The 24723-nt window shown below is 63.2% G+C and overlaps 3 protein-coding genes across 11 annotated transcripts; 1 reads left to right on the forward strand and 2 right to left on the reverse strand.

The window, feature by feature from the left end:
- Positions 1 to 1297: 1297 nt before the first annotated feature.
- Positions 1298 to 10067, reverse strand: LOC106037743 (fetal and adult testis-expressed transcript protein homolog). Of its 6 annotated transcripts, none has more exons than XM_048077133.2 (7): positions 9937 to 10067; positions 7899 to 8154; positions 7338 to 7504; positions 6487 to 6575; positions 5440 to 5601; positions 3140 to 3218; positions 1298 to 2705 (listed from the first exon to the last, which is right to left on the reverse strand). In XM_048077133.2, the coding sequence occupies exons 2-7, from the start codon at positions 8086 to 8088 to the stop codon at positions 2574 to 2576; spliced, it is 819 nt and encodes a 272-aa protein (XP_047933090.2). In that variant the 5' UTR covers positions 8089 to 8154; positions 9937 to 10067; the 3' UTR covers positions 1298 to 2573. The 6 variants fall into 6 exon arrangements, with proteins under 6 accessions (XP_047933090.2, XP_047933075.2, XP_047933070.2 ...); XM_048077118.2 differs by having other exon boundaries at positions 7899 to 8252; positions 9937 to 10049; XM_048077113.2 differs by having other exon boundaries at positions 7899 to 8230; positions 9937 to 10009.
- Positions 10068 to 11051: 984 nt separating this feature from the next.
- On the reverse strand, positions 11052 to 18900 carry PRRG3 (proline rich and Gla domain 3). 4 transcript variants are annotated; one of them, XM_067004949.1, is made up of 4 exons: positions 18792 to 18886; positions 17485 to 17526; positions 13572 to 13732; positions 11052 to 13380 (listed from the first exon to the last, which is right to left on the reverse strand). In XM_067004949.1, the coding sequence occupies exons 2-4, from the start codon at positions 17489 to 17491 to the stop codon at positions 12850 to 12852; spliced, it is 699 nt and encodes a 232-aa protein (XP_066861050.1). In that variant the 5' UTR covers positions 17492 to 17526; positions 18792 to 18886; the 3' UTR covers positions 11052 to 12849. The 4 variants fall into 4 exon arrangements, 2 of the variants coding, with proteins under 2 accessions (XP_066861050.1, XP_047933118.1); XM_048077161.2 differs by lacking the exon at positions 18792 to 18886 and adding an exon at positions 17767 to 18737; XR_010834731.1 differs by lacking the exons at positions 11052 to 13380; positions 13572 to 13732 and adding exons at positions 15533 to 16061; positions 16722 to 16902 and having other exon boundaries at positions 18792 to 18900.
- Positions 18901 to 22767: 3867 nt separating this feature from the next.
- Positions 22768 to 24723, forward strand: CLDN2 (claudin 2). Its single transcript, XM_048077173.2, has one exon. The coding sequence runs from the start codon at positions 23549 to 23551 to the stop codon at positions 24242 to 24244; it is 696 nt and encodes a 231-aa protein (XP_047933130.2). The 5' UTR covers positions 22768 to 23548; the 3' UTR covers positions 24245 to 24723.

A 24723-nucleotide genomic window follows, 5' to 3' on the forward strand; every position in this document is an offset into this window, starting at 1 on the left:
GCCACCTCGCGTGGGCTAGCGGGGCTGGATGGGGAGCATCCTCCCCCAGGGGCCTCCCGGGCTGTCCCCAGTGCCACCCGTGCTCCTGCCCTTCTCCCCGGCCCAAGCAAGGGACCCGGCAGGAGAGTCCCCGCGGCGCCCAGGGAAGGTGACAGCGGGTGCGCGTCTCCTCGCTACGGCACGCACCCGGCCCCTGAGCTCCCTCGATGCCCTGAGCAGCTCGCTGCACGTCAGAGGAGTTGGTTGCAGCGGCTGCGAGCCCAGGGATGAAAGGGGAGGAGGGACACGCTGCTCAGGGCTGCTCCGCTTCCCTGCGTGTCCCCTTCTCCCCCGCCACCCCTCCATCCCGCTACCTCTTGTGCTCAGGGAGCAGGGGTCGCGTTTGCTGCTCAGGAGTCCTGGAGAAGAGAGCTGCAGAGTTTGATAATGACCATGAAGCGCGCCTTTCACCGGTCTCTGCTCTCTTATGTTGTTCACAAAGCCCTTCTGATAACCACGCAGCAGAAAATTTGCATCCCCGAAGCCATAAAGAAGGAGTTAATTTTTACCCTCATCCACTTGCATCCTGCCATAGGCACGGGACTTGTGCACCCCAAGCAGGGCTGATCTGAAAGCACCAGCAGCCGGAGTCCCTTCACTACCAAAAGTTTACCTTTACTTTCTTCAAAGCCTTAACTTCCACACACAGGAAAAAAAGAAAAAACGACAGGGAACTTCAGCTTCGGTCAGGGCTGCCGGCAGCGTTGGGCAGGAGGGACACGTCTCCTTGCTCTTGTCCCCATGCCACAGACCCAGGCACTGGCAGCAGCACGTCCCCCTTCCCACCTCTCCTTTTGCTCCCTACCTGCAACCACCTCCAGAAACAACACGGAAACTCCGGGAGCCACTTTGCTTCTGCCCCTTTGGCGCACGCCACGCACCTCCCTCGAGCGCTGCATCGCACAAGACGCTTCTTTTTGTACGCACATTGTTGCGGCAGCCACCCTCGGGGACACCCAGCCCTGCCACACGTGCCCACCCTGGAGGGAGAGGAAATAAATAAAGGCATCGCCCCCAGGGCAGGGCTGCAGGTGGGCAGCAGGGAGCTGCTTTGCAGCTCCAGATCCCCAGCTCGTCCTCCTCCCAGCCCCAAAACAGCTGTCCCCGGGCTGCCCAGCTGGCGAGGTCTGATTAAAGAAGCTCGCGTGGCTCAGCCTGCCGGCACCAGGTCAGAGTCCTGCTGGCAAGGGAACGAACCTCACCCATCCCCACCCATCCAGATACAGGGATCAGGCTCCACAATGGCACAAGAGACACATCCAGCACACAGAGTTTATTAAAATACGCATTTTATGGGTTAGTGGCTCCAGATTTAAACCAAGACATACACCTTATGTAGAAGTCATCTTCTATCCCCTCCAGCCCACCAATAATTACCCTCCGGGAACACATACAGTTTGATCACCTCCAAATACTTCCAGTCTGACCACATCCCTCAGCTGCAAGCCACAGGAACCAGCTCAGCACCAGTAAATCCCAGCGCTCTCCTCAGCCCAGACATCAGCCACAGGTTCAGACCCGCAATTACTTGTGGGGCACTTATTTATTAGTGAACGTCCACCTGCCAGATTTATGGTCACAGACGCTTGATGCAGTTGCAGGCAGGAAACACCTAAGCACCCAGGTCTGTAAATTAGCTATCGGGACATGCGGGTGACCTGCAGATCCAGCTACGATCATTTATAGGTGGCACAGAGAGGCCCCGTTGCCAAGACCTGCCCCAAGCCTGCAGGCACAGCTCCAGCAGACGTGCTGCATGAACCACCAAGAGTCTCAAATTCCCCCCGAAGCCAGGTGTTCCTGGACTCCAAGGAAAGCAAGAAGCAGCAGAGCTGTTGAACAGCGCTTGTTTTTAGCTAAAGAGCATCTGGGCCGAGACTTCCCCTCACCTGTCTTGTTGCACCCTTGCTGAAATTGCAGCTTGGCAGCAGACCTGGGAGCGATCCTGCCCTCTGGCACCAGCAGCCTAACAAACCCCTACTTGCTGCCCGAACGGGCACTTTTCCACAGCCCGGCTGCGCTTGCGCTGTTGTTACGAGGTGTTATAATCCAGGGAGTCACCGTGGGGACGTTTCCCATTTCAATCTCTCTGGGAAAAGGCCAAGCTTCTGGATAAGCCCAGAGCTCAGCAGTGCTGACAGTCACTTTGGACCTGAACATTTGCAAACCCGCTGCTGGGCGGCCTCCAGCGTGCTGAGAGCCCAGGAGATGGCACAGCAGGGGCTGCAGGGATGGGAGCGCCCAGCTCCCCCACGTCCATCCCCCCTATCTACTCCTATACTCCTTGTCTCACCCCACCACCCCCCGACACCCATCTCCAGCTGCTGCGGCACAAGCTCCGGCCTCAGGGTTTCACTTCTCCCACTGCTGATGCTAAAGAGTGGCACCTTGTCATCAGGGCCCGAAGGACACGGGTCCTCCAGGGCCTACAGTGCAAAAAGCAGGTCAAGTTCAGAAGAAACACACGGTTTTACTGTTTGCAAGTAGGTGAGCAAGGATCCTCCCCTGCTCCCGGTGGGCCGGGGCACAGAAAGTCATCTCCTCAGCCAGAGCCATGTGTTGACGAGGCAGGCGGAGATCAGCACAGAGTAGATGAGGGCCTCCTTCTGCTGCCAGGCGTTGCACTGCTCCTCCAGCACGCGCAGCCTCCCCGAGATCCTCGTCAGCTGCAAGGAAAGCAGCGGGGCCGTCAGCAGCCCTGCCGTACAGCACAGGAGGCTGGCGCAGGGACGGCGAAGGAGGGAAGGAGAAATGGGGGGCTGCCACCTCCTTCAGGTCCTCCCATGTGGCAGAATTAGCAGTCCTACCTCAGCCTACGAGGGGATGCTTCAGGAAAAGGTCCTTGCCATCGGAAGAGTGCCTGAACCACTCCCTGAAGGCAGGCTGGGGGGGGTCTGGCCATCTCCTGCAGCCCCTCAAGGGAAGGGCTTGGTGGGTCAACACACGCCAGCTCTCCCTGCTTCTCCATGGGAAGCATCACCCAGGGCTGGCTTGGCAACGCCAGCAAATCGAGCCTGAGCAACAGATCCCTGGAGCGCCCTCATCCACCCTCTTGTGGCTCTCCCAGAACACACCCGCAGCCCTCCGCCTCCTCTCTCACCTGCTTTCTCATCGCTGCCATCTCAGCCGTGCTGACCTCCTCCAGGGAGCTTTCCGGGGCTGGGCCAGCCTCCTGGGAGCTGGGGGAGAAAAACAGAGATGCAAACACTGCTCGAGAGGTGCAATTATCTTCCTGCACACGTGGCACTGCCCCGGGGAGCCGAGCCATGCAGGCAGCGCATGCGTGCCCAGGTCGTGCCAGCTGAATGCAGCTTCAGGAGAGAGGAAACGGCGCTTGCACAGCACCTCCTGATTTCTTCTTACCCCCATCATGCATTTTTACACCCCTCCACCATGCACCCCAGAGTGATCACAACAAAACTTACAGCACATGCTACAGCAGCCAAGAGTAAAAACACGTGCTTATGTTTCTTTAGAGGCCCAGCAGAGAGAAAACACGATATTTACCCAGCATCCATTTTCTACAGCCAGAGGAATTCACTGAGGATTGGATAAATCAGAGTTAGAGCAAGACAGACAAACACAGACCACATGGCCAATGCCAGACTGGAGGGCTGGTATCATTTACACCAGCGGGTGGGGATCCAGCCGGTGGGAAGCAGCCACCAGCTGGGGGTACCTATCTGAACACGTGTGTCAGCGAGCAGAAAAGGGTCCTGTGTTTGCTGAGACAAGGATTTGCCCTCTCCCATGACTCCCCCACAAGAAAGTGTCGCCTTCTGCCCTCACAGCAAATCTTACTGGAAATGTAAGTACGCATCCCAGCCGTGCCACACTTCCTTCCACCCCTGCGAACACGGGGGCCACCCCGGGACACGCAGCTGCACCGGCAGAGGCTACGGATGAGCTCCCCTGGAGACACAGCCTTGCTCCAGGGCCCACAGCACCGAGCCACAAAATGAAGTCGATGCACGGCGAAACGTCCGACTTGCCACGTTCAGTCTGTTGTTGCTGCCGTCAGAGGCTAGTGTTACATGAGCCCGTCTGTAAACCAAGTGTCCCCCACAGGCGCTCGCTGACACATGATGTCAAACCAGGTGTCAAACACCACTCCTCTGGGGACCTCAGGAAGGGGGGAATTTATTCCCGTTTGCAACCTGATACTGATCTCACTGAAGAGAAGACAGAAAAGCATGCAGAGGTTAAAGGAATCTGCCTGAAAATACATTTATGAGATAATGCCTCCACGTAACATAGCCATGGTATAATATGAAAGTCACGACAGAAAGGAAATCCAATTTCCCCCAGCACAAAGCCATTAAAACTGGACACATTCTGCAGCTTTTAATTGAAAAATCCCAGTTGACACATGTGACCACCCTTTACAGGAGAGACTAGGAATCACCTCCCGATGACTCGTACCCTTCAAGAGGTCACTGTCACGGAAATATTCCAGTCTCCAGCCAAGGCCAGAGTTGTGGGGTTTTTTACATAAAAAATTCAGCATAAGCAAGTCAGCTCCATCACTTTTTACTGCTGTTGTTGGGGGTACGAAAGAGACACTGTATGCACTTGAAATGATGCAAAGCACCAGGAAGAGGTGTTTCACGGTGCCTGGCTTCAAAAGGGAGATCGAGAGCTGGGGAGAGGCTCAGGGCTCACCCCGCTGTGTTACAGCAGCTCCACAAGTTACCTCCTGCCGTGGTACCATGGCTAAACCTCCTCCACGGCTGACAGGAGGAGGGAGAAGGTGCCATGCGGCCGCTAACCAGATCAGACAGCATGGCCAGACTTAGTCAAAAAAGCCACATTTGAAGACGTCCCTGCTTTTCAGTGTGTGCTGGCTATCCCCTGGCAATGCCCGCAGCTCCAGCTGGGGAGGGAAGGAACGACGTGCCAGAGTGGTGCGGATGATGGATGCTCCCTCTCCTCCCTGTCTGCCTGGAGGTTTTGCGCAAGGAGAACTGGTGCTGTGAGTCTGCAGGAGAGGGTGTTGTGGTGACGGGATCTGGGACTGGGCCGTTTGTCCTGGATTTTGATCCCCTTCCCACACTTCTCTCCGTAGAGCATGCAGAAAAAGCACCACCGAAGAGCAGCTGAGACCCAGCAGTGTCACGGGTGATGATGTTAGGTCGCTTGGGGCAACCAGAGGAACGCTATTAAGCCAAGCAGGAGGTGCCAGCCCAGCTGGGTTAGCAGGGTGCACCCAGCCCGACCGCACCGGGCACCCAAAGCTGAAAGAACAGGCAAGGAGAAGAGACCGGGGCAGCCGTGCGGGAGCATCCTGCCCGCGTGGCTCCCATGAGGGTTACGAAGCTCAGGCCTGGCTGCTGCCTCCGCAAGGCAAAGGCAGGTCCTTGCAGAGTGGCAGGGAGGTGGCTCGGGACGAGCCGAAGTCACCTGGATGGCGTCGGGTCTTGCAGGGAGCCCTGGACACGGTGGAAGAGCACCTGGCCCAGGAGGTACATGGTCTGGAAGATGTTCTGCATGGAGTAGATTCTGCCCGTCTCGGCGAGGAGGGGGAGTGGGGCGCTGCGAGTGGGCAGGGGGCACACGTCCGGCCTGGGGTGCACAAAAACCGCGCCGGTTACTGCCTGGCCTCATAGGGCAAAAGCAAAGGCTGCCGGGGCCCTTCGTCCCTATGGCTGCCCCCAGCATCTCAGGGCAATGCCAGCGGCACCCAGACCTCCACGTCAGCAGGTGGGAGAAGCCCCTCCAGCAGCCCAGGCGCAGAGGCAGTCTCTTGACTCCTCCAAAGCCAGCCACGGCTGCACGATAAGCAGACCTTCACCGTCACACCTCTCCTGCCTCCCCCGGACAGACCTTGACTTCTTGACGGCTCTGCTCTGGATTAAGCTAAAGAATTTTCTCCACTGAATCCAGAGCCCAAGACCATGAAGAAAGGACCAACTTAAACCCCTTCCTGCTACAAGGTATGCTCAAAGAGCTGAAAAACAAGTATGCTCTTAGCCCACCCTGGCTGTAAGGCACTGCAAGCTTCAACAGTCCACGTAGAAACTCAGGTAAGCCCTGGCACCAGTGCTGGAGCAGGAGGCCAGGTCAGGAGGCACTGGGAGGAAGATGGGAAGAGCTGGAGAGACTGGGACCAGCCAAAGCAGGGGCAGCACCATCCTGGTGGCCCAATGGCCAGGCAAGGACCAAGAGCGCTGCCCCGAGCTGCAAGTGGGGTCACGCTGTCCTGCGTGTCTCAGAGGGCAGCACGTCTCCCCGGGGACCAGCACAGCTGCCTTTCAATGCTGCCTGGCATGAACCTCTCCCTGCCAACACCAGAGGCCGCTTTCCTCTTAACCAGCTTCGTCCAAGAGCGGGACCAGCCCCGATCTGGATCTGTCACACCTTGGGGCACCAACAGGGAACACCAAAGCACCACGGACCCCAGGAGACGCTGCCCCTGCCCACCCCAAACTGCTCTGGGTTCGTGCTCACCGCTCGTGGCGCTGGCCCGGGCTGTGCAAGGCCAGCTGGGTGTAGTCACTCGGAATCCTCTCCCGCCGTGACCTGCCGCTGTTGTGGCCCTGTTGGCATCAAACACAGCTGCGTTAGGGCAGAGCCTGCACAGGGCGAGCCCAGCCCCATGCCCCGGGCAGTCTGCAGGGTGAGGACCCCACCAGCACGAGGGAAATGCTCAGTAGCACTGCACAAGCCCCAGCCCGGCTAGATGATGCTGGAGCAGATGGGAAGATGTGCCCTGAACAGGACAGGATCAGCAAAAAAGGTGTATTCTGGAGAGAAAGACATGAACGTGACACATCCAGGAATGGCTCCTGAATTTTAGGGAGGTGAAAGCACTTGAGAAGGCAGAGCAGCAGCTCCAGCATTCAAAACAAGCCTTTCTCTACTCAAGTCAGAGGCATCTCTTTGAATTAGTTTCCCACTAGGTTAAAATCTGCTTTCAGCTCCAACACCACAATCCTTTCTGCTGCAGTGATGAAACAGCTCCACCTTACACTTCATCCAGGAGAAACAGTGATTGAAAAGGGATTTCAAAAGTACCAGAAGGAGGTTGCAGGGGACAGCACCTACTTCAGCCCATCTCCTGCTCATAAAATGCAGTAGAAGATCTGGCTGAACTGATGACCCAGCGTGAGATTGTGTACTGATTATGGGGCAGAAACAGGTCCCTCTACACCATTGCCGCTAGCACCCTCTGTGGGGAGGAGGTAGCACGCTGGAAAATGGCTCTGGCTTGGGCTGGTAAGAGACCTCCAGAGAAAAACAACCGCTGGGATGCCCCCCACCACCACGACAGGCAAGCCCGGCTGCTCTCGACACAGTACCAGTCGTCTGCGCTTCTGGGAGCTCGGTCTGCCAGCTACGTGCTGAAAAGGGACCTCCCCTGGGGCGGCGGGCTGAGCTGAGGAGTCTGCGGACGCGTGCCACACAACAGAGGGGACCTTCCTTTGCTGCTCCAGCAGGATGGGCCTCAGACCGGCATCCGATATTTCTACAGAGAGGAGAGAGGGAAGCGTTAAACAAACCTGAACATAGCCCATTGTCCTCAGGACAGGGGGGAGGAGAGATCCTCCCATGTCGAAGAGCCAACTCACTGTCCAGAGTTAACAGAAGTACATCAAAAACACATCCCGCAGACACGAGTAGTGGGACAGCCTGGAGAGGTGAGAACCGAAAAGCCACACCGCTCCAGGAAAGCAAGTCTGGGGAAATGTTTTTCAAAGCAGGGCCATATATCTCTGCATCTCAAAGCAGGGAGTTTGCCAAAGACCAAGAGGGAACTGTAAGAGATGCGGAGGGAGGGCTTTATAAAACAATCCTGCCCCCTAAAATATTAAAGAGCCTCACCAAACTTCAGCCACCCCCAAAAAAACCTGGGACATTACCTGCAAGAGAGATCCTCTCAGGGATGTGCATCCGAAAGGAAGGAGGAAGATCCTCGGCTGCGGGCTCCTCGTCCACAGGGCTGTAGCTGTCTGCCACCTTCAGCCTGTTGGGGACCTGCATCCTTTGATTGATGGCTTCGGTGAAGAGCAGGTCACAGCGGGCTCGGTCCAGTCCCCAAAACGGCCACATCGTTTTTGTTTTCCTCAGATTGCCGCCAGCGCCTGCCCACGGCCACGCAGGATGAACCAGAGGGGCCTGGGGTTTCACACAGGGAGAAAGAAAGCAGCAGGCTGAGGGAAAGCGGCAGCAAGCGGGTCTTCGAAACAGACCCCTGCACGGGGACAAGGCTCGTGCTGTAAGGCAGTTAAACACAGGCAGAAACAGCAGTAAAGACAGCTCCTATGGGCTTTCCATCCAGGAGTAAAGTTTTTTGGAGACCTAGGAATACGTTTTTGTGTTCACGCACCTTAGAGGAAAAGCGAGGTTTTCTAAAAACAAAACACACGCTTTGGTGATAAAATTCCAGGTTACCACAGGAAAAACTGAGGACTAAACTGACTCCACGCACGCTTTCACCACCGGATCCCCTAGGGCTATATCCCACTCCCACACATCTCCTCTAGTGCCCGGACAACCAGAAGCTGAATAGGATGTGCCTGGAGCAGAGCTGTCGGACACCAGCCGCCCTCCCCGAGGGAAAGGAAAAGCACAGCCCCATGCCCCAGAAGGGCCCCCCCTTTGCTTCTAGGGTGAAATCTCCACCGCAGAAGGGGCTACGTGCCCCCTGCACGGCCCAGGCAGCTGGGGGAAGGGAAGTTTCTCATCCTCAAAGCCTGGAGGGGGAGAACAGGAGGCGGCGAGGAGCCGGAGCGTGCAGGAGCCCTGCCTTCTTTGATCACATCAGGGTCTATTTTTAGCACCCAGGTCTCTGCATTTCCAGCCCACCAGGCCGCTCACAGCCGCCAGCGGCCACAGCCGCCCAGTGCCGCCTCCTCTCCTGCCCTCGTCCCAGCACCCTGCTGCCTCCTGGAGCCCCACGGACCCTCGTCCCAGCACCCTGCTGCCTCCTGGAGCCCTGTGGACCGCAGGAGACACGGCCCCGATCCCCGATCCCCGATCCCATCCCACGGCCCCAGCAGCCAGGCCCCGTAACTCCAGGCCCACGAGGGCGGCAGAACCGGCTCCGTGCCTGCGACAATCAGCACTTCCAGCGATCACCTCCCTCTGTTCTCTCCTCCTCCATCGGTAAAAAGCTTTTTTAATTAAAGAGACAGAAAGTTGTCTGGCGTCATCTGCGGCGGTTTGTGTCCCTGCAAGCCGGCTCTGCCCGGAGAGGCGCCCCGGGATGTGGTTTTGGGGGCACAGCAGCCCCCAGCCCGGTGGGAGCTGGCTGCCCCACACCGGGAGCGGGGCGTTAATCCCGGGGCTGTCCCTGGAGGCACCGATCCCACAGCAGAAACCTGCACGGGACACTCGGCCCCCCCTTGGCCAGCTGCTGCAGCTCCAGGAGCACAGGGCGGGGAGGGAGAAGCAGGCTCTGAGCGTCAAGGCCACCAGGACCATAAGAAATAAATAAACAAATAAAAGCTGTCAAAATCCGTCAGAAGGAAGCGCTCAAACGGCCGGATCTCCTCCTTTAACTTTCTCCGGGGCTTTTTCCAGCCCCTGCCAAGCAGCCCCGAGCCCGCCCCCGCCTCCGCGCTCCCTGTGCAGCGGGGGGCGGCTTCGGGCGGAGCCGAGCACGGCCCCCCCCCGGGGGGGGGAAACCCGCAGCCTCCCGGCCCCCCCTGCCCAGCCCAGGCGTCCCTCCGGCAGGGCTGCCCCGGGGGGGGTCAGCAGCCCCCTGCTGGAGGCCGGAGAGGCCTCGCCTCCCGCTCCCTGCCCCGCGGAGGGGCTGTGGAGGCCGCCCCCCCCCCGCCTCCTCCCGCCCGTTCCGCTGCGTGCCGGGGGCAGCTCGGGGCGGAGCTGGGGGCGAGGGGGGGGCACTTCTATTAGCATTATTATTTTATTTTTTAGCCGTTGGAGCGATTTCCCAACCTGGAAGCAGCAGCTCTTCCTGCCCGGGCGGCCGGCGGGAGGCGGCGGCAGGCGGGACAAAGCCCTCCCCCCTTGGCAGCCTGCCGGGGCACGCTTAAAGCCGCCGCCTCCCCCCGCGACAGGCGACACGGCGACAGGCGACACGGCGACAGGCGACAGCCCCGCTGGGCCGCAGGCCTGCTCCCCGGGCACCGAGGGAGGCCCCGCTGCTGGCACCTTGGGGCCGCAGGGCAGGCAGACGGCGGCCCTGGGGGCTCCCCCGCGGGCCTTACCCAAAGCTCCGGTCCCGTGCACCGACCCCGGGGGGGCAAGCTCAGAGCTGGGGGGACCAAAGCGAAGCCAGGAGCCACACCGGCTCCCCCCCGTCCCCGTGGCACAGGGGGGGGCTGCGGGCCAACAACCCCACACACCCTCCCGCAGGGCTCGGCCCAGCTGGCTGGGGGACCCCAGCACGGCCCCAGCACGAGCCCCCCGGTGCCCGTGGGGAAGCCGCGGAGGCTGCGGCCGCCCGGCACCAGGCTGTGCCCGAGCCTGAGCTAATCTCTTCTGCCTCGCAGAGGAGTCTGCAGCGACAAAACGACCCGTTTGGGACGAGCGGCGGTCTGAAACGCTTCTGAATGGCGACGGAGCGCAAGGCCTGACCGTCAAAATCCAGTTTCGAAAGGGCTTAAAATAAATCCCACGCCGCCCTAGTCTTGCTATTTAAAGGGGATTACCTAAGAGGTTTAGGAGCGCGCAGAGGTACGTCGAGACGAGCCGGATGCCCGAATCCCCTCCCAGCCTTTGGGAAATCCCTCCGCACCTCACCCCCCTCCCAGGCCCACAGGACGCCCTCCAGCTCTCCCCAGCGCTGCACCCCCTGCCCGGGGAAGCCCCTGCCCGGTTTGGGGTGCCGCTCCCAGCCCCATGGCTGCACACCCCGCTCTCCAACCCGTGCCCACCCTGCAGAGGACCCGGTTGGGGCTGTGCCGCAGGGTGCGTGCGGGGGCCTTGGTGCCACCGCCCCACAGCCGCCTCCATCGCCCCGCAGAGCTCAGCCCCGAGACGCAAGCCCGGCTGCACCCAGCGAGACACCCCTGTCCCGGTTTGGGGAAAAAGTCACCCTGTGCCACTCAGACAGTGAGGGTTTTTTAATAAATACCTTTTTGCACAGAAATATACCAAGTTTTACAGAATACAAACCGCAAGGATAACGACCGCACATCGAAGACAGAGGATCCGAGAGTGCCCCTCCGTCTCCCTCTGGTCTTTTCCAGCTCTGACCCTGGCGTTCGTGCCAGGTCTTCCCATAGCCCCCCCACCCTAAGGCCGAAAGGCAGAGTGAAGGCTGGGGAAGGGACGAGGTGCCGGCAGCCGCAGCCCCCATGGGCCTGTATCCTGCCCCAGAAACGGCCGCATTGGGCTGCGGGACCTGCTGCGAGACGTCGCTGGGACCGAGCGGGACACGGGCGGCCCACGGACGTACAGCGGCCTTTTGGTGCTGGTGGAGACTGGTGCTGGGGTAAACCCCGCGGGGTGGCAGTGCTGGGAGCTTCTGGGCTAGTCCGGGGGGCTGGGGAGCAGAACCCCCTTCACAGCCCATCAGACGTTACTGGGAAATCAGAGACATTACTGGACAGCCCTGTTGTGCGGACCCCAAAAGTGGCCGCCTAGGAATAGGGGACACGCTGGTCCCACAGCAAAGCACGTGGCTGTGCCCTGCCCGGGCGCTGGGACCACCGAGGGGTCAGGCACGGCAGGGTTCAGCCCTGCTCCTGTCCCTCCCGCATCCCCAGCTGTGGCACGATCAGTCGGTTCTCAGCCCTGCAGCCGCCTCTCCCAGCACGCCCTCCACACCGCGGCCACGGCCACCCCGTGCTCTGCCCACCGGAGGGGCTTGGAGGACAGTGGGGTCTCCATTCCCCCGCCTGCCCTGGAGGACAAGAGCCCCAAAGAGAGGGCCAGAGAGGACAGAGAGGTTCGGGGCAGGCAGAGGGGAGGTTTGGCACGTCCGCAGCCCCTTTGTGCCTGCATCCCTCCTCTGGGGCAGGCACCAGACAGGCCGCCTCCAGGACGAAGGAGCATCCCCACCGCTTAAAGCCCTGCGAGCACCTTTGGGGGTTCCAAAGTGACTTACACCACATGCAGGACCACCACGAGCCTTGCTCCCTTTCCAAAGGGATCTAGGAGATCACAAATCACCTCCCTGCTGGCTCCCTCCCCCTTCTCCCAACTGCAACCATCACTGCAGGCACCGCGGGATGCGATGGGCTCCCTGCTCCCACCAGGCAGCAAACGCGCACGAGGGAGGCACTTTCTCCCCAGGCACAACTGGGGGCACAGGCAGAAATCAGCGCCGCCCCTCCTGCATCCCCGGCTCCTAACGAGAGCACCAAGCAGCGAAACAGGACCCGGTGAGGACCGCGGTCTCAGCGCATCACAAACCAGCCCTGCCGACTTGGGCATGGAAAGGACCGACCCCAACACTGGCCCCGCACGTGCCTCGGGTCCAGGAGCTGGTGTGCGCACAGGGTAAGGCTGAGCAGAGCCCCAGGGAGGCAGTGAGGCTGTTTTAATCGTGGGAAATGTTATGTCTGAGGGCAAGTGAGGAAATCAAATGCACCATGGGGAGACCCCCGCGTTGAGCCAGGAACAAGCTGCTGCTCTGCTCTGGCTGCTGCAGCACTTCTGTGAGCGGGGAGCGAGGGGAAGGAGACGGCTGGTAAACTCCGGAGCCATCCCCACATCCCATCCTCACCCTGCTTGGGGACAGCTGGTTTTGGTAAGGAGGGTAAGGCTACTGTGTGATGGCACCAAGTGATGGTACCAGCGAGATGGGGAGCCAACTGGCACCTGAAGGGGGTTCCGGGCACGGCAACGGGTGGGGGGTGAGCGGGCATGAGTGTGTGAAGAGGCAACAGGGACACAGACCCGCTATTTGGCCGCAGTGGGGGCAGCAGCCACGATCTCTTCATATTTCGGCGGTGGGTCGTTGTAGGAGATGCTGGTCTCTTCACCGCTGCTGCTCTCCGGGTGCCCCGTCACCTCCTCGTAGGAAGGCGGAGGGGTGGCACTGGACAGTCTGGAGAGGACGGAGACCGAATGCTCTGGCGGACAGAGGGCGCCGTCCTGCTGAGGGGTGCCTCCTGCTCTGCCGTCTCCAGCCCCCCGGTTGCTCGCTTCTCGCTGATTTTCCCCCTGGCTTTGCGACCGCTCCCGGTACACCATGACCCTGGGGAGGCTGCGTCCCGTTCGGCTGGCCAGGTAGCGGTTCTGGGCATAGGAAGGGCGGTGGCGGGTGGCCTTCTGCAGCTGGCACCTCCAGATGATGAAGAGGGCGATGACTATCAGCAGGGCCACTCCCAAGAGGGGCACCACCACGTACATAGCGTCTGAGCGCTCTGTGTTGTGCCCGGGGTCCTTGACAGAGTAGACAGAGTTGGTGTAGCCCTTCCAGAACTCCATCTGCAGCAGGAACAGAGAAGGAACCATCGTGTGCTTGCGCACGGGACGAGCAGCCCCTGACCATCCCCAGGCCCACAAAAGAGGCAGAGGTTTTTTGGCTGCCTTGCAGCACCCTCACCGGGGCTGTGAGCCACTCCGCCACATGCAAGTGCCACACGCACCCACCGAGGAGCAGGGCGGGACAAACTCACCGTCTTCTCCTTGTTCTCGAACACTTCCTTGACCTCCTCATAGCTGCAGACCTCCTCGATGCACTCCCGCTCGATGGTGCCCTGCCGAATCTCTTCCAGGAAGCCGTTGGCTCGGGGAAAGCGCTTCAGGACCGAGTGGGCATTCCTGGCCCCCAGGAACACTGCAAGACACAAGGCGCGGATGCTGAACAGAGACAAGCCTACGCCTGGCCTCTGCCCAGCCAGGCTTCCCCACCTGCGGGGCTGCAGCCCAGGATTCAGACGGATCAGGCACCCCAAACACCCCCCAGCCCCGAGCTGCAGCTCAGGGTGCCCGCTGAGACGGGGCACAGCCAGAGGGGAGCTGCTGGGGGCTGCCCAGAGACACGCGGCACCAGCAACGTCCTTCCACCAGGGCAGAGCTGGGGAGGCACACGGGCACCCCGCAGCAGCAGAGCCCCCCGGCATTGCTACGACGTCCTTGCTGGAGCACGGCTGGGAAGGGAAACGGCCCCAGGGCCAGGGAAAGCAGAGCTGCCAACAGAGGGACACTGAGCCCCCAGGCGGCAAGCTGCTTGGGCAGACTTGAGGAAGCCTTCTAGCGTTCCCCAAGGACTGCAGGAGAAGCGTCCAGCTTCCCCAAATCCCCAAGAGCTTAGCATTGCCTCTCAGAAGAGGCAGGCCGGAGGCCAAGCGGATCTTCGGCAAAGCAATACCCGAGGCCCAGGAGCTGGCCACCACAGCCGGGCCTAAGCAATGACCTGGGGACACCGCCTGCCCACCCAAAGCTCAGGCTTTAGGACGAGTGGCTCCTCCTGCACTTCCAGGAGGGCTCTGGGAGGCGCAGGACTGGGCGCCCGGGGCAGACAGCCTGCTGGAAGCTGGCACGCACGCTGCCGTTGCTGTGGGGCCGTACAAGTACAAGGTTTGCCCCAGAGAAACCAGCATGTCTTCTCCCAGGCCCAACAAGGGCAAGCAACCTCCACGCCCAGGGACAGCACGGGGATCGTGAGCCCAACACTGAACAGGCCTGAGCGACCTCTCCTCATGCCCGGCATCACCTTCTCAGCCCTGCCGCATTTGGGCGCGGAGGCCTCGCGAACCTCCCTCTGCTCCCACAGCCCGGGAGACTCCAGCTTGCCCACGTCAGCCTGAGAGACGTCCCACAGAGCACGCGCTCAGAAAGCCGAGCAGGGCCAGCCTTTGGCTGCCCGCGAGAGGCAGCCCTTCCGAAAGCTCTGCCCCCGCGTTCTGCAGGAGGGAGGCCTCCGTGGGGTGCAGGGAGCAAGCGCCTGCAGGACCCGCGGCAGCGCGGGGAAGGCAGGTGAGCTGCTGCCCAGAAAGCAGCACCGCACGCAGACCCTCGCAGGATGCAACGGCCCCTCGGGCGCTTTTTGTAAGGCAGCGCTTCCCTAACACGGCCGGCCACGCGCAGCTGCGGGCTGGCAGCAACCTCGCCGCCTCCTTTAAGCCAAACGGATCGGTTCGGGCGGCTGGCGCACTGCAGCCTGTTCGCCTCCTTCGCCCTCGGGCTCAGCCAGACGAACCGACCCGCACCGCAGCAGCTGCAGGGCGAGGAGGCGAGGGGACAGCTGGAGCCTCCCGTCAGAGCAGCTCGGCTGTAACGCAGAAATCCTCCCTCTGTAAGGAGCTCGCCAAACGATCAAACGTAACGCTCATTAGCAGCCTTTCACCAGAGAGACTGACAGGTTTCCTTCTGCTCCATCCTCCCTTCAACCTGCTTCTAAAGCAAGGCAGCAAGGTGGTTGTGAGAAAACTTGAAAATGTCAGGGCAGGGACAGAGTAAGCAAGCACTACAGTGCTGTGCCACGCTGTGCCTGGAGATACCGTGCTCTCTTTGTGCTGTGTAGGTGCGTTTTCTCCCCTGTGATTTATTAATGGCTTGCTTCAGGGAGAGCTTGCAGAGGGCTGAGCCACTGAGGTGTGAATGAAGAACAGCATGAATGATGTGAGTCAGAGACTTTCCCTTCAGAAGCGACTTTATTATGCCTTTTTTTTTTCTTTCTAAATAACAAGGACAACCAAAAAAAGCATCTTCAAGAGGAACAGAAGGCATCTCGCAGGAGGGCAGGGATCAGCTTGCCTTGGCTTTCCCAGCCAAGGAGCGCTGTCCTGGCTGAAGAGCGAGCAGGTTGGCAGGCCGGCCTTCTCTTGAGCCTCTCCAGAAACAGACGAAATTTTACAAAGATAGTATCCGTTCTGCAAATGTCCCATCTTTCAGTGGAGAAGCCTGGCCTCACCGCCTTCGGCCTCTTTCCGGCTTCCTCAGCACACCCTGGAGCAACGAGCTTGGCTGCAGATCTCACCTGCAGGCTCTCCAGCCCCGCAGAAACCAGTCACTTGAGCCCGTCCCTGCTTCGCTGAACTGGCCACTACGACAGAAATAAAAACAGACACACGGACAGGCAGGTATCAGGAGCAACGCCCCAGCTGAAAGCATGCTGCGATGGAGGCATGCGCCTCTTCCCACAGCCAACCTCCCTCAGGGACCTAGAAATGACAGGAGAGCAGAAACTAAGTCATTGCTCCCTCCTCTTTTTTACGTGGAAAGCGCTAATAGTTCCCACAGGCCTGGCGAGCAGAGCAGGAAAATGGTAGAGAGAGCCCAGCAGTGGCTGTACTGACTCCTCGTGCCTCTCCAAGCCTCCCCACACCAGTGGGAGCACCGGTGCTCAGGAAAGATCAGAGCTTTAGGCAGGGGGAGCAGGAGCTCGCTGCCATCCCCGCGAGGTTTCCTAAGGAACTGCTGGCCCCTGGCGGCAGGCAGGCTGGGCCATGCCTCTGCCCACAGCTCGGCTGCCCTGCCCTGGGGACACCCCCAGCGCTGCTTCCCTGCAGGACACAGGGCCGCAGCCCTGGCTCGGCGGGAACGTGCTGACCACCACGCAGCACTCCTGCAAGTGACAGCACGAAAGGGACCGCTCGGCAGGGGGCACTGCCGCCGCTAGGGACACCTCCCGGGGACAGCAAGTGCTCCTACGCCGGCACCCAAGCCCTGGGAGGGAGAAAGGGCAGCAGGGCAGGGAGCCAGCTCCTCGTTAGGGCAAGGTTAAAACTGCCTTTTAAAAGCACCGTTTAGGGCAGAACCTGCCTGACGATCCCTGCCGCCTCCCCCACCTAGCACAGCGCAGACAACAAAAGCAGACGTACCTGTCATCCCGCAGTCCTCCTCCTCCTGCCCAGCTTGGACGCGGCCTCCACCTTCACAGCCGGCTCCGGTGACACCCCGAGCGGACCCCGAGATCCCAGCCAGATCTCCGGCCTGCCCCCGTTCATAACAGCCGTCCTCCTCGAGCTCCCACCGCAGCGCCGCGCGCAGCCTCCGCGCAGGCTGCCCGGAAGAGCAAGGAGGGCGGGTTGAGCACAGCCCTTCCCAGACCACGCGCCGCTTTCCTCCCTGCACCCTCGCTAGCCTCGGCCCAGCTTTCTCCAGGCCAGTCCCTGCGGCCACCAGCCCCAGGTGGCCACAGCTGCCAGGCGCGGGCTCCTTCGGACGCCAAGACGCAGCGTGCCCCAGCTGCACGAGCTCCTGCTGGGAGCGCAGAGCCACAGTGCCCCCGTCCACGAGGGCTTCAGGACAGCACGGCACAAGTCATGGGCCACCTCCCTGGGGCACCAAAAAGCCTCAGGGAGGGCTGCTGTGCACAACAAGCCTAATGGGAGTAAAGAAACGCTGCAGCACGCAGGCGCTCCTGGAGAGGTCAGCCCTCCAGCACCTCCTCTCAACTCCCACCTTGCGCAGAGAGAGGCACAAGGCAGGCTGGACCTCAGACCGCGTTCAGGGACAACAGTCGCGGCATCCGAGCCCCCAGGAAAGCACAGGCACCCCTTCCTTGTGAGGTGACTGCAGAACACTCCCCTTCTCCCCTCCAGCACCACTGCCACCTCTCCACCTGGAGCGGGGAACACTTACTTGCCATGCTGCCTCACTCGGCTACGGGGAGCTCCCACCTACCTGCAGGGAAAAAAAAAAAAAAAACACAACAGGAGAGTCACTGACAGCTTAAATTTCAGCCCAGCAGCCCCTGAAGCCCAAGCCCTCCACCACCCAGGGCCAGATTCGTGCAGCGCGATATCTGTAGGACCCACGACAGCTGCCAGCCAAGCGCTACCTCCTCTGAGAGCCAGGGAACCCCCCCTCCCCAGCCCTGTTTGATGCGGCCTCTGGCCGAGGGCAAAGTAAAACAGGCCCAACCTGCAACCTTGTCAAGCTCCTGACTTTATTGGAGTGCACAGAACTACGGATGCTCGGAAAGTGACCGGGGTGCCCCGAGAAAAGGAGGCTCCAGAGCAGCCAGCACAGGACAACGAGCGAAAGGGAGAGCCCCCCGTTCACGGGACCAAGGCACGCCCGACGAGGACGCGCGGCTGGGAAGCGACGGGCGATGCTCTGCCGAGCGCAGGCAGCACAGCTGGCACCAGAGCCTCCCCGTGCCTGGCACGCCTGCTGCCCGCAGCCGCCTGCGGCGGCCCCTGCGGTGTCTGTGCCGCGCCGGGACCCTGCCCACGGGCTGACCGAGCCCCCCGGGAAGGGAAGGGAAGGGAAGGGAAGGGAAGGGAAGGGAAGGGAAGGGAAGGGAAGGGAAGGGAAGGGAAGGGAAGGGAAGGGAAGGGAAGGGAAGGGAAGGGAAGGGAAGGGCTGGGTGAAGGAGAACCCCTGCAGCTTCGGGAGCCGGGGTGACCGGGCGCTGCCGGCAACAGGCTGCTGCTCTGCCCTTCCAGGGGCTGGCCGGGCGCAGGGTCAGCAGCCACCCCGCGCCGCAGCCGCGTCGCCGCCCCGCCAGGTCCCGCTGCTGCGGCTCCTTCCCGCAACCCGCAACGGGCGCGGCCGGGCCGCGCTCCCCGCTGCCGGACCGGCGGCCGCGGGGCTGGGGGGGGAAAGGACTCGCCCCTGCCGGGGCCCGGCCGGCCAGGCCGGGGGCAGCGCGGCCAAAGGGGCTCCCCGGCTCCCCGGGGCGTCCGCCCCCCGGCCGCAAAGGCCGCTCGGGCACCTCGGAGCCAAACCCGCGCCCCGTGAGAGGGGCGGACCGGAGCCGCGCGGCACCGCGGGGCGCTGCCACCCGCTCGCAGGAGGAGCCCCCCCGCTCGGTTTCGTGCTTTGGGTTCTGGCCGCGCTCGGCATCCCCCGGCCCGGAGCCCCCCGGCCGAGCCCAGCCCCTCACGGCCCTGTGAGGAGCCCCCAGCTCCCCCCCCCCCCCCCCCCCCCCCCCCGCCCCGTACCTCATGGCGGCCCCGCGCCCCGCCGCCGCCGCCGGGCAGGAGGGATGCGGACGCGAGCCCCGCCCCCTCGCCGCCCCCCCGCCCAATCGCGTCCGCCCGCACCGCCCCCTCCCCCTCCTCCCGCCCCTGCCATAGGCGGGCGGGCGGAGGGGGCGGGACTTGCTGCCGCTGAGGACGCCGGGAGGTGTAGTCCCGCGGCGGGGCCGCGGTGCGGGCCGCAGGCGGCGCTGCGGGGCCGCGGCCGGGGCTGCGGTGCGGGCGGCCCGGCGGGGAGGTGTCCGCCCGCGGGGGGCAGGCGGGGCCCCGCACGCTTTATTTATCCGCAAGGCGGCTCCAGCCCCCCGCGGAGCCTGGCAGCGCCCGGTCGGGGCGCCGGGCTCCCGCCGGCCCCTGCAGCAGGGCAGCGTTTGTGCTTCTCCCGGCCTCTGTGCTGCTCCCGGCCCCCAGCCCGCTGCCGGCCCCCGGCCCCACGCCGCTCACGGCCTCTCCTCCATCCCCACGCCACGTACACCGCCCTCACACCGGCCTGGCCGAGCCGGCTGCTGGCAGCAAGGAGCCAGCCCCCACAGCAGGCACAGCACCCCCAGCTTTGCCCTCCCCTTCCTCAGCGTCCTCCTCATCATTGTCCTCTTCATCCTCCTCCTCCACCTCCTCCTCGTCCTCGTCCTCGCTGCCCGAGTCGTCGTAAAGGCAGAGCGTGGCCTGCACGGGGAAGTTCCGCAGCAGCCTCTCCCCCACGCCGTACAGATAGTCGAAGGACTTGGACCTGGGCCACAGGAGCCTGCGGGGGGAGACGGGCGATGAAGGCCTCCCCCCGCCGCCCTCGGGCACGGCAGGGGCAGGGCGGCGGGGCCGTACCTGACCGGGTGGTGGAAAAGCGCCGGCGCCTTGCTGGGGTTGCCGTCCCTCGACGCTTCCGCCACGTCGCGAGGCTGGGCCTGAGGAGACGGAGCCGGGGTGGGAGCTGCCCCGGGGCTGCTGCTGCCCCCTCCTGCTGCCGTGGCGCTCCGGCAGGGCGGGTGGCAGCAGGGGCATTTCTCCCGTCTCTCGCCCATCAGTGCAGGATTACCCCTTACAGACCCCACAGCCCCTGTGCAGAGTCCCTGAGGGGCCGGGCTCCCCCCAACCCTGCTTTTCCTCGCTCCTCTGCCATGAGGATTTAGGTCCCTGCGCCCCCGCAAAAGGAAGCTGGCATCTAAACCCCAGACAAGGGCCTTTTGCCAGAGTAATCTCCCCCGCTGTGCCCAGGCGTCCCACTAACCCCCTGAGGAATGCCCGCCGGGCTGGGAACAGGCGGCCCTTTGAGGCCCCCACAGAGCAGCTGTGTTCGCCGCGGCTGGCACTGCCCCGGCGAGGCGATGTGCTGGGGGACGTGGGCGCTGAGGGTGGCCCCTTCTCACCCCCCTCTCCCCACAGACTCGGCCACCCCCACGCAGGCTCCAGCCAGTGCTGCCGTGGGGCAGAAGGGATGGCAGGGTGCGGGCACCCTCGGGGGACACAGGGGTGAAGGAGCGTGGGGCCAAAGGCTGGTTTTTCTGCCCAACGTGGACCCCCAACCCTGCCGGCGGGAAAAGGGGAGCCCCAGCAGGGAGCCCAAAACTCACAGCGTCCGTCCGTCCCCGCTGCCGCCCGGTCGCCTCCTCCTCCTCTCGGGGCAGCCACGGTCTCCAGAGAGGCAGGGGCCTGGGTGAGGACAGCGGGTTGGTCGCGGTGGCCGCGCTGGCTCTGCACCCCCGGTGCTGGGGTCCCCACCCGAGCCAGGAGCAGGCAGCCTTCGCCCAAAGCCAGCCGGAGCCCACCCGCCCCGACCCCCCGCCCCGCGGCACCCGAGGTACCTTCCCCTCTGCTCCAGCCCCGGGGCCGGGCGAGCACCGGGAGGCACCGGGAGGCAGCGGGGCGGCAGGCGGCAGGCAGCAGCTTCCATGCGGGCAGCGGTGTGTCCCCTCCGAGGCTGCGGGCCCTCGGCGAGGACGCCTTTATAGCCCTGCCCCGGCCAGGGACTCGCAAATTCTTCAGGGCAGGGGAGCGCGGGGCTGGGGGCAGCAGTCCCCGGGGTGTGAAATTTGTCCCAGTTGTGTAAACAGAGGGTTGGGGGGGGACCGGGAGCGGGGTGCTGGGATCTCCGGTGGAAAAGCAAAACACAGAAGGGAAAAGTCAGACACCGTTTGTGAGAAAATCACCAGGGGCACCAGGGGGGCAATGGAGGAGGGCAGAGACAATTAACGAGGATGATTAAGTGCTCTTCGTAGCCATTTGCATAAGGGAGAGGGGATTTGGGAAGGGCTCGGGAGCGCTGGGGCACCAGGGTGGCATGCGATGGGCACGGTGGGGGCAGCGTGACGGGCTGCAGCGGTGCTGAGCACAGAGCAACCAGGAGCGGGGTGAAGGGATGCTCAGGAGGGGACAGGGGGAAGATGGATGGCGGGGGATGAAACGGTCCTGCCCGGGTTCATACCCCCCTGGCACCATCCCATGTCCTGACCCCCCGTAATGCCCCTGCCTGGGCACTCGAGGCGAGGTGCTGCCGGCGGTCAGGTCACCTCGCGGTCCTGGGAGAGTTTCACTTTGGGACAAGGAAAGAAAATAGCAAATGGTCGCTGCTGTAGCTCTGCCAGTGTCCAAACACCGGCCGGACCTGGCCTGGCTCCGAGTGCAATTTGTCACCGGGGGCCCTCCCTGCCCCTCTCCATCTGCAGCAGCCGGGGAGCGGGAGGGGGCACGGCGCGAGCGCAGCCCTCATTACCGTCCCCATTTGCTCCTCATTTGGGCCAGGAGCCTTGTGATAACAAACCCCGCGGAGGACGAGCAGGGCCGGGGGGTTCAACCTGCCAGCAGCGGGCACGCAGCCCGGCCCGGCTCAGACTCGGGCACAAGATGAGAACGGCGCGACCGCCTGTCGCTGCGGGTGCCGGGGCGCCGCGGGGCACCTCGCCCCCTGCCCGCTGCGCTGCCCCACGCCCGCTCGGGCTCCAGCTGCTCTCCTCTTGCCACGCCAGCTCCCGGGGGCTGCTGAGCCCCGCAGGCAGCGACGGCCCCGATGTGCCCCCCGCCAGCCGGGCATCGCCGCCAAAGGTGAAGGTTCCCAGGAGCCCACGGAGATGCAGGGCGAGGGAGGAATTTGGCTTTATTTCTGCAGCTGCTCCTCCTCCTCGCTCGGCTCCCTTCGCTCCCCCCCGCGCCACGAGCCCCCCGCAGCCTGGCACCCCAAGCCACTTAGGCAAACGCCCACCCTGATAATTAATAGAAAACAAGCAAAACAAGGCGGCCCAGCTCCCCAATCCTTCCTGATGCCGAAAGGGTTTAATTCTGATCTACAATAAGCTTCTGATCCGGGCTGAGATTTGCGGATGGATTTTGCAAAGCCGCCGCGAACAGTTCGCAGTCCCTGATCCCCGGATCCCCGGCCGCTCGCCCTGCCCCGCCGAGCCTCCTCCGGTCCCGCACGCCTGCAGCCTCCCTCGGCCCCGCGCCGCATCTCCAGCCGCCTCTGTAAGTACGGAGCCCTCGCCTGCCTCAGTTTGCCAGCCCCCGAGGGCCCCGGGTGCTAATTTAGCAGCGGCAGCCCTAAGATCGAGCAGAGGGGCTGGTTAGTGCCTGGGAAAGGAGACAGAAGTCAGGGAACGTTGGTAGCAGACATCTGAGGTGCTGCAGGGGCTGCGCCCTCAGCCGGCAACTTTCCCAGGGCGGGAGACCAGTGGCCGGGCGGCACCGTGCGGTTTGGCGTTTCGCAAGAACCGCACCAGGGGGAATTTTGAAACAAGGCGAAGGGAAAACAAACCCGCGCCTGCCAAACCCCCGCTGCCCGCTCCGAGTCGGGGCTGGAGGCAGCAGAGGGGCAGAAACTCCCACCGCGGCACCAGCACCCCCGTGGGGAGCACAGGCTGCACCCCGCTGCAGGGCGGGTCACCCCTGCTGTGCCCGATGCGTTTCTGTCCTCTGGGCTCTCCTGGGGACACAGGTGTCACCGGCACCTGCCATTCCTCCCTGTCACCGTGCCATGGAAAAGCTGGCAGCCAAAGTTCGGCCTCAAGAGAGCGCATCCTCTTGTCCCAGCCCCGCTGGAGCGCAGGGCAGGTAGGCAGCAGCAGGAGCCTTAAGTGAGCCCCGACGGGAACAGGAGCAACCCCCTTCCTCCGGTGGGGAAGCCTCGGGGGTCAGCTCCCAAATCGCCACCGCCAGGTCCCAAACACACCGCACGCAGCTGCAGCTTTTTGGCTTTTTCCCTCCGGACAGCGGAAGATAAGGATTAGCTGAGCTTACAAAAGCAGCTCGAGGCGCGCGTAGCAGCAGAGAAATATTTCCGTCCCGTACAACACGGGGGGCAGGGAGAGGCACCTGGGGAGGCTCGCACCGGGACACGCCGCTCTCCCTGCCCTTGCACCTCCTGCTCCCCTGGGAGATGGCCCCGCGGGGCCGGGCGCGCTCCCCATCCCTGCCCACGGCCGCGGCACCGGGGAGAGCTTTGGCGTCCTGCCCGGGCGGCGCTGCTGTGCCTCTGAAGCTCGCCTGGGAAGATAACAGAGGCGAAAGGGTGTTTGGCGCGTCTCCGCAGGCTCGGGTCAATCGTTAATCGGGGAGGGATTGCTCTCCACTCTTGCAGGTAACCTCTCCTCCCCCCTGCTCCCACCCACGCGCGGGGCCCGCACAAAACTGGCGCCCAGGGGAGCGGGGCGAAGGCACGGCCCGGGGAGAGCAGCCGCCAGCAGGGCCATGGGAAGGTAAGCGTGCGGCAGGGAGAGGCGACGCCCGGCCCCACCATGGTGTCCATGGGGCTCCAGCTGGCGGGCTACGCCATCGCCTTCCTGGGCTACGTGGGCACGCTGACGACCACGCTGCTGCCCAGCTGGAAGATCAGCTCCTACATCGGCTCCAGCATCGTGACGGCCATGAGCTTCACCAAGGGGCTGTGGATGGAGTGCGCCACGTACAGCACGGGCATCACGCAGTGCGACATCTACAGCTCCATGCTCAACCTGCCCTCCGACGTGCAGGCGGCCCAGGCCCTGATGGTGAGCTCCTGCGCCGTCTCCTCCCTCGCCTGCCTCCTGGCCGTGGCCGGCATGCGGTGCACTGTCTTCGGCCAGGGCTCGCCGGGCAAGGACCGCGTGGCGGTGGCGGGTGGCGTGGTCTTTGTCCTCGGGGGGCTGCTCAGCTTCATCCCGCTGGTGTGGAACATCCACATGGTGCTGCGGGACTTCTACAACCCCATCCTCCCCGACAGCACCAAGTACGAGATGGGGGAGGCTCTTTACTTGGGCATCATCTCCTCCTTGCTCTCCCTCGTCGGCGGCTTCATCCTCTGCGCCTCCTGCCCTTCGCGGGACCCGCCGGTCACCTACTCGAACGCCTACCCGTCCCGGCTGCTGGCGAGCAAGAGCCCCCGGCCCTCCGTCAGCCCGACGCAGAAGACCAAGAGCGAGTTCAACTCCTACAACCTGACGGGATACGTGTAGCGGCGGCGGGGCCCCTGCCTGGCTCCTCTCCCAGCTCCCCCGAACGCCTGGGCTGGCAGCGAGGGAAGGTGGCGAGAGGAGGGGACGCGGCGGCACCTCCCCTGCTCAGCCCTCTCCTTCATGCGTGCGTGCTTGGGGGTTTGACTCGCTGACTCTGGTCACCTTGACTGCTCACAAACCCCAGCTGGCAGCGAAGGACCCCAAATCTGGCTTCTGTTCCCACCTCGGTGCCGCCGGCCCGCAGGAGCTGCCCCCGTGGGCTGGCTGGAAGCGCACCCAGGGCCGCAGCCCCCAGCCCCGCAGCCCCCAGCCCCAGCAGGGACAGCCACCCCGTGCCCCCAGGGCTCAGCCGCTGGCCACGGAGGGGTTGGGGGGGGGGATCGGGGCACCCCCGGGGGCCCTGAATCCCTGCGGGAGGCGGGTGGGGGTGCAGTGCTGATTACAAACTGATGTCGCAATAAATCTGTGTTTCTAGCTAG

This window comes from Anser cygnoides, chromosome 13, assembly GCF_040182565.1.
Source record: "Anser cygnoides isolate HZ-2024a breed goose chromosome 13, Taihu_goose_T2T_genome, whole genome shotgun sequence".
Taxonomy (NCBI): domain Eukaryota; kingdom Metazoa; phylum Chordata; class Aves; order Anseriformes; family Anatidae; genus Anser; species Anser cygnoides.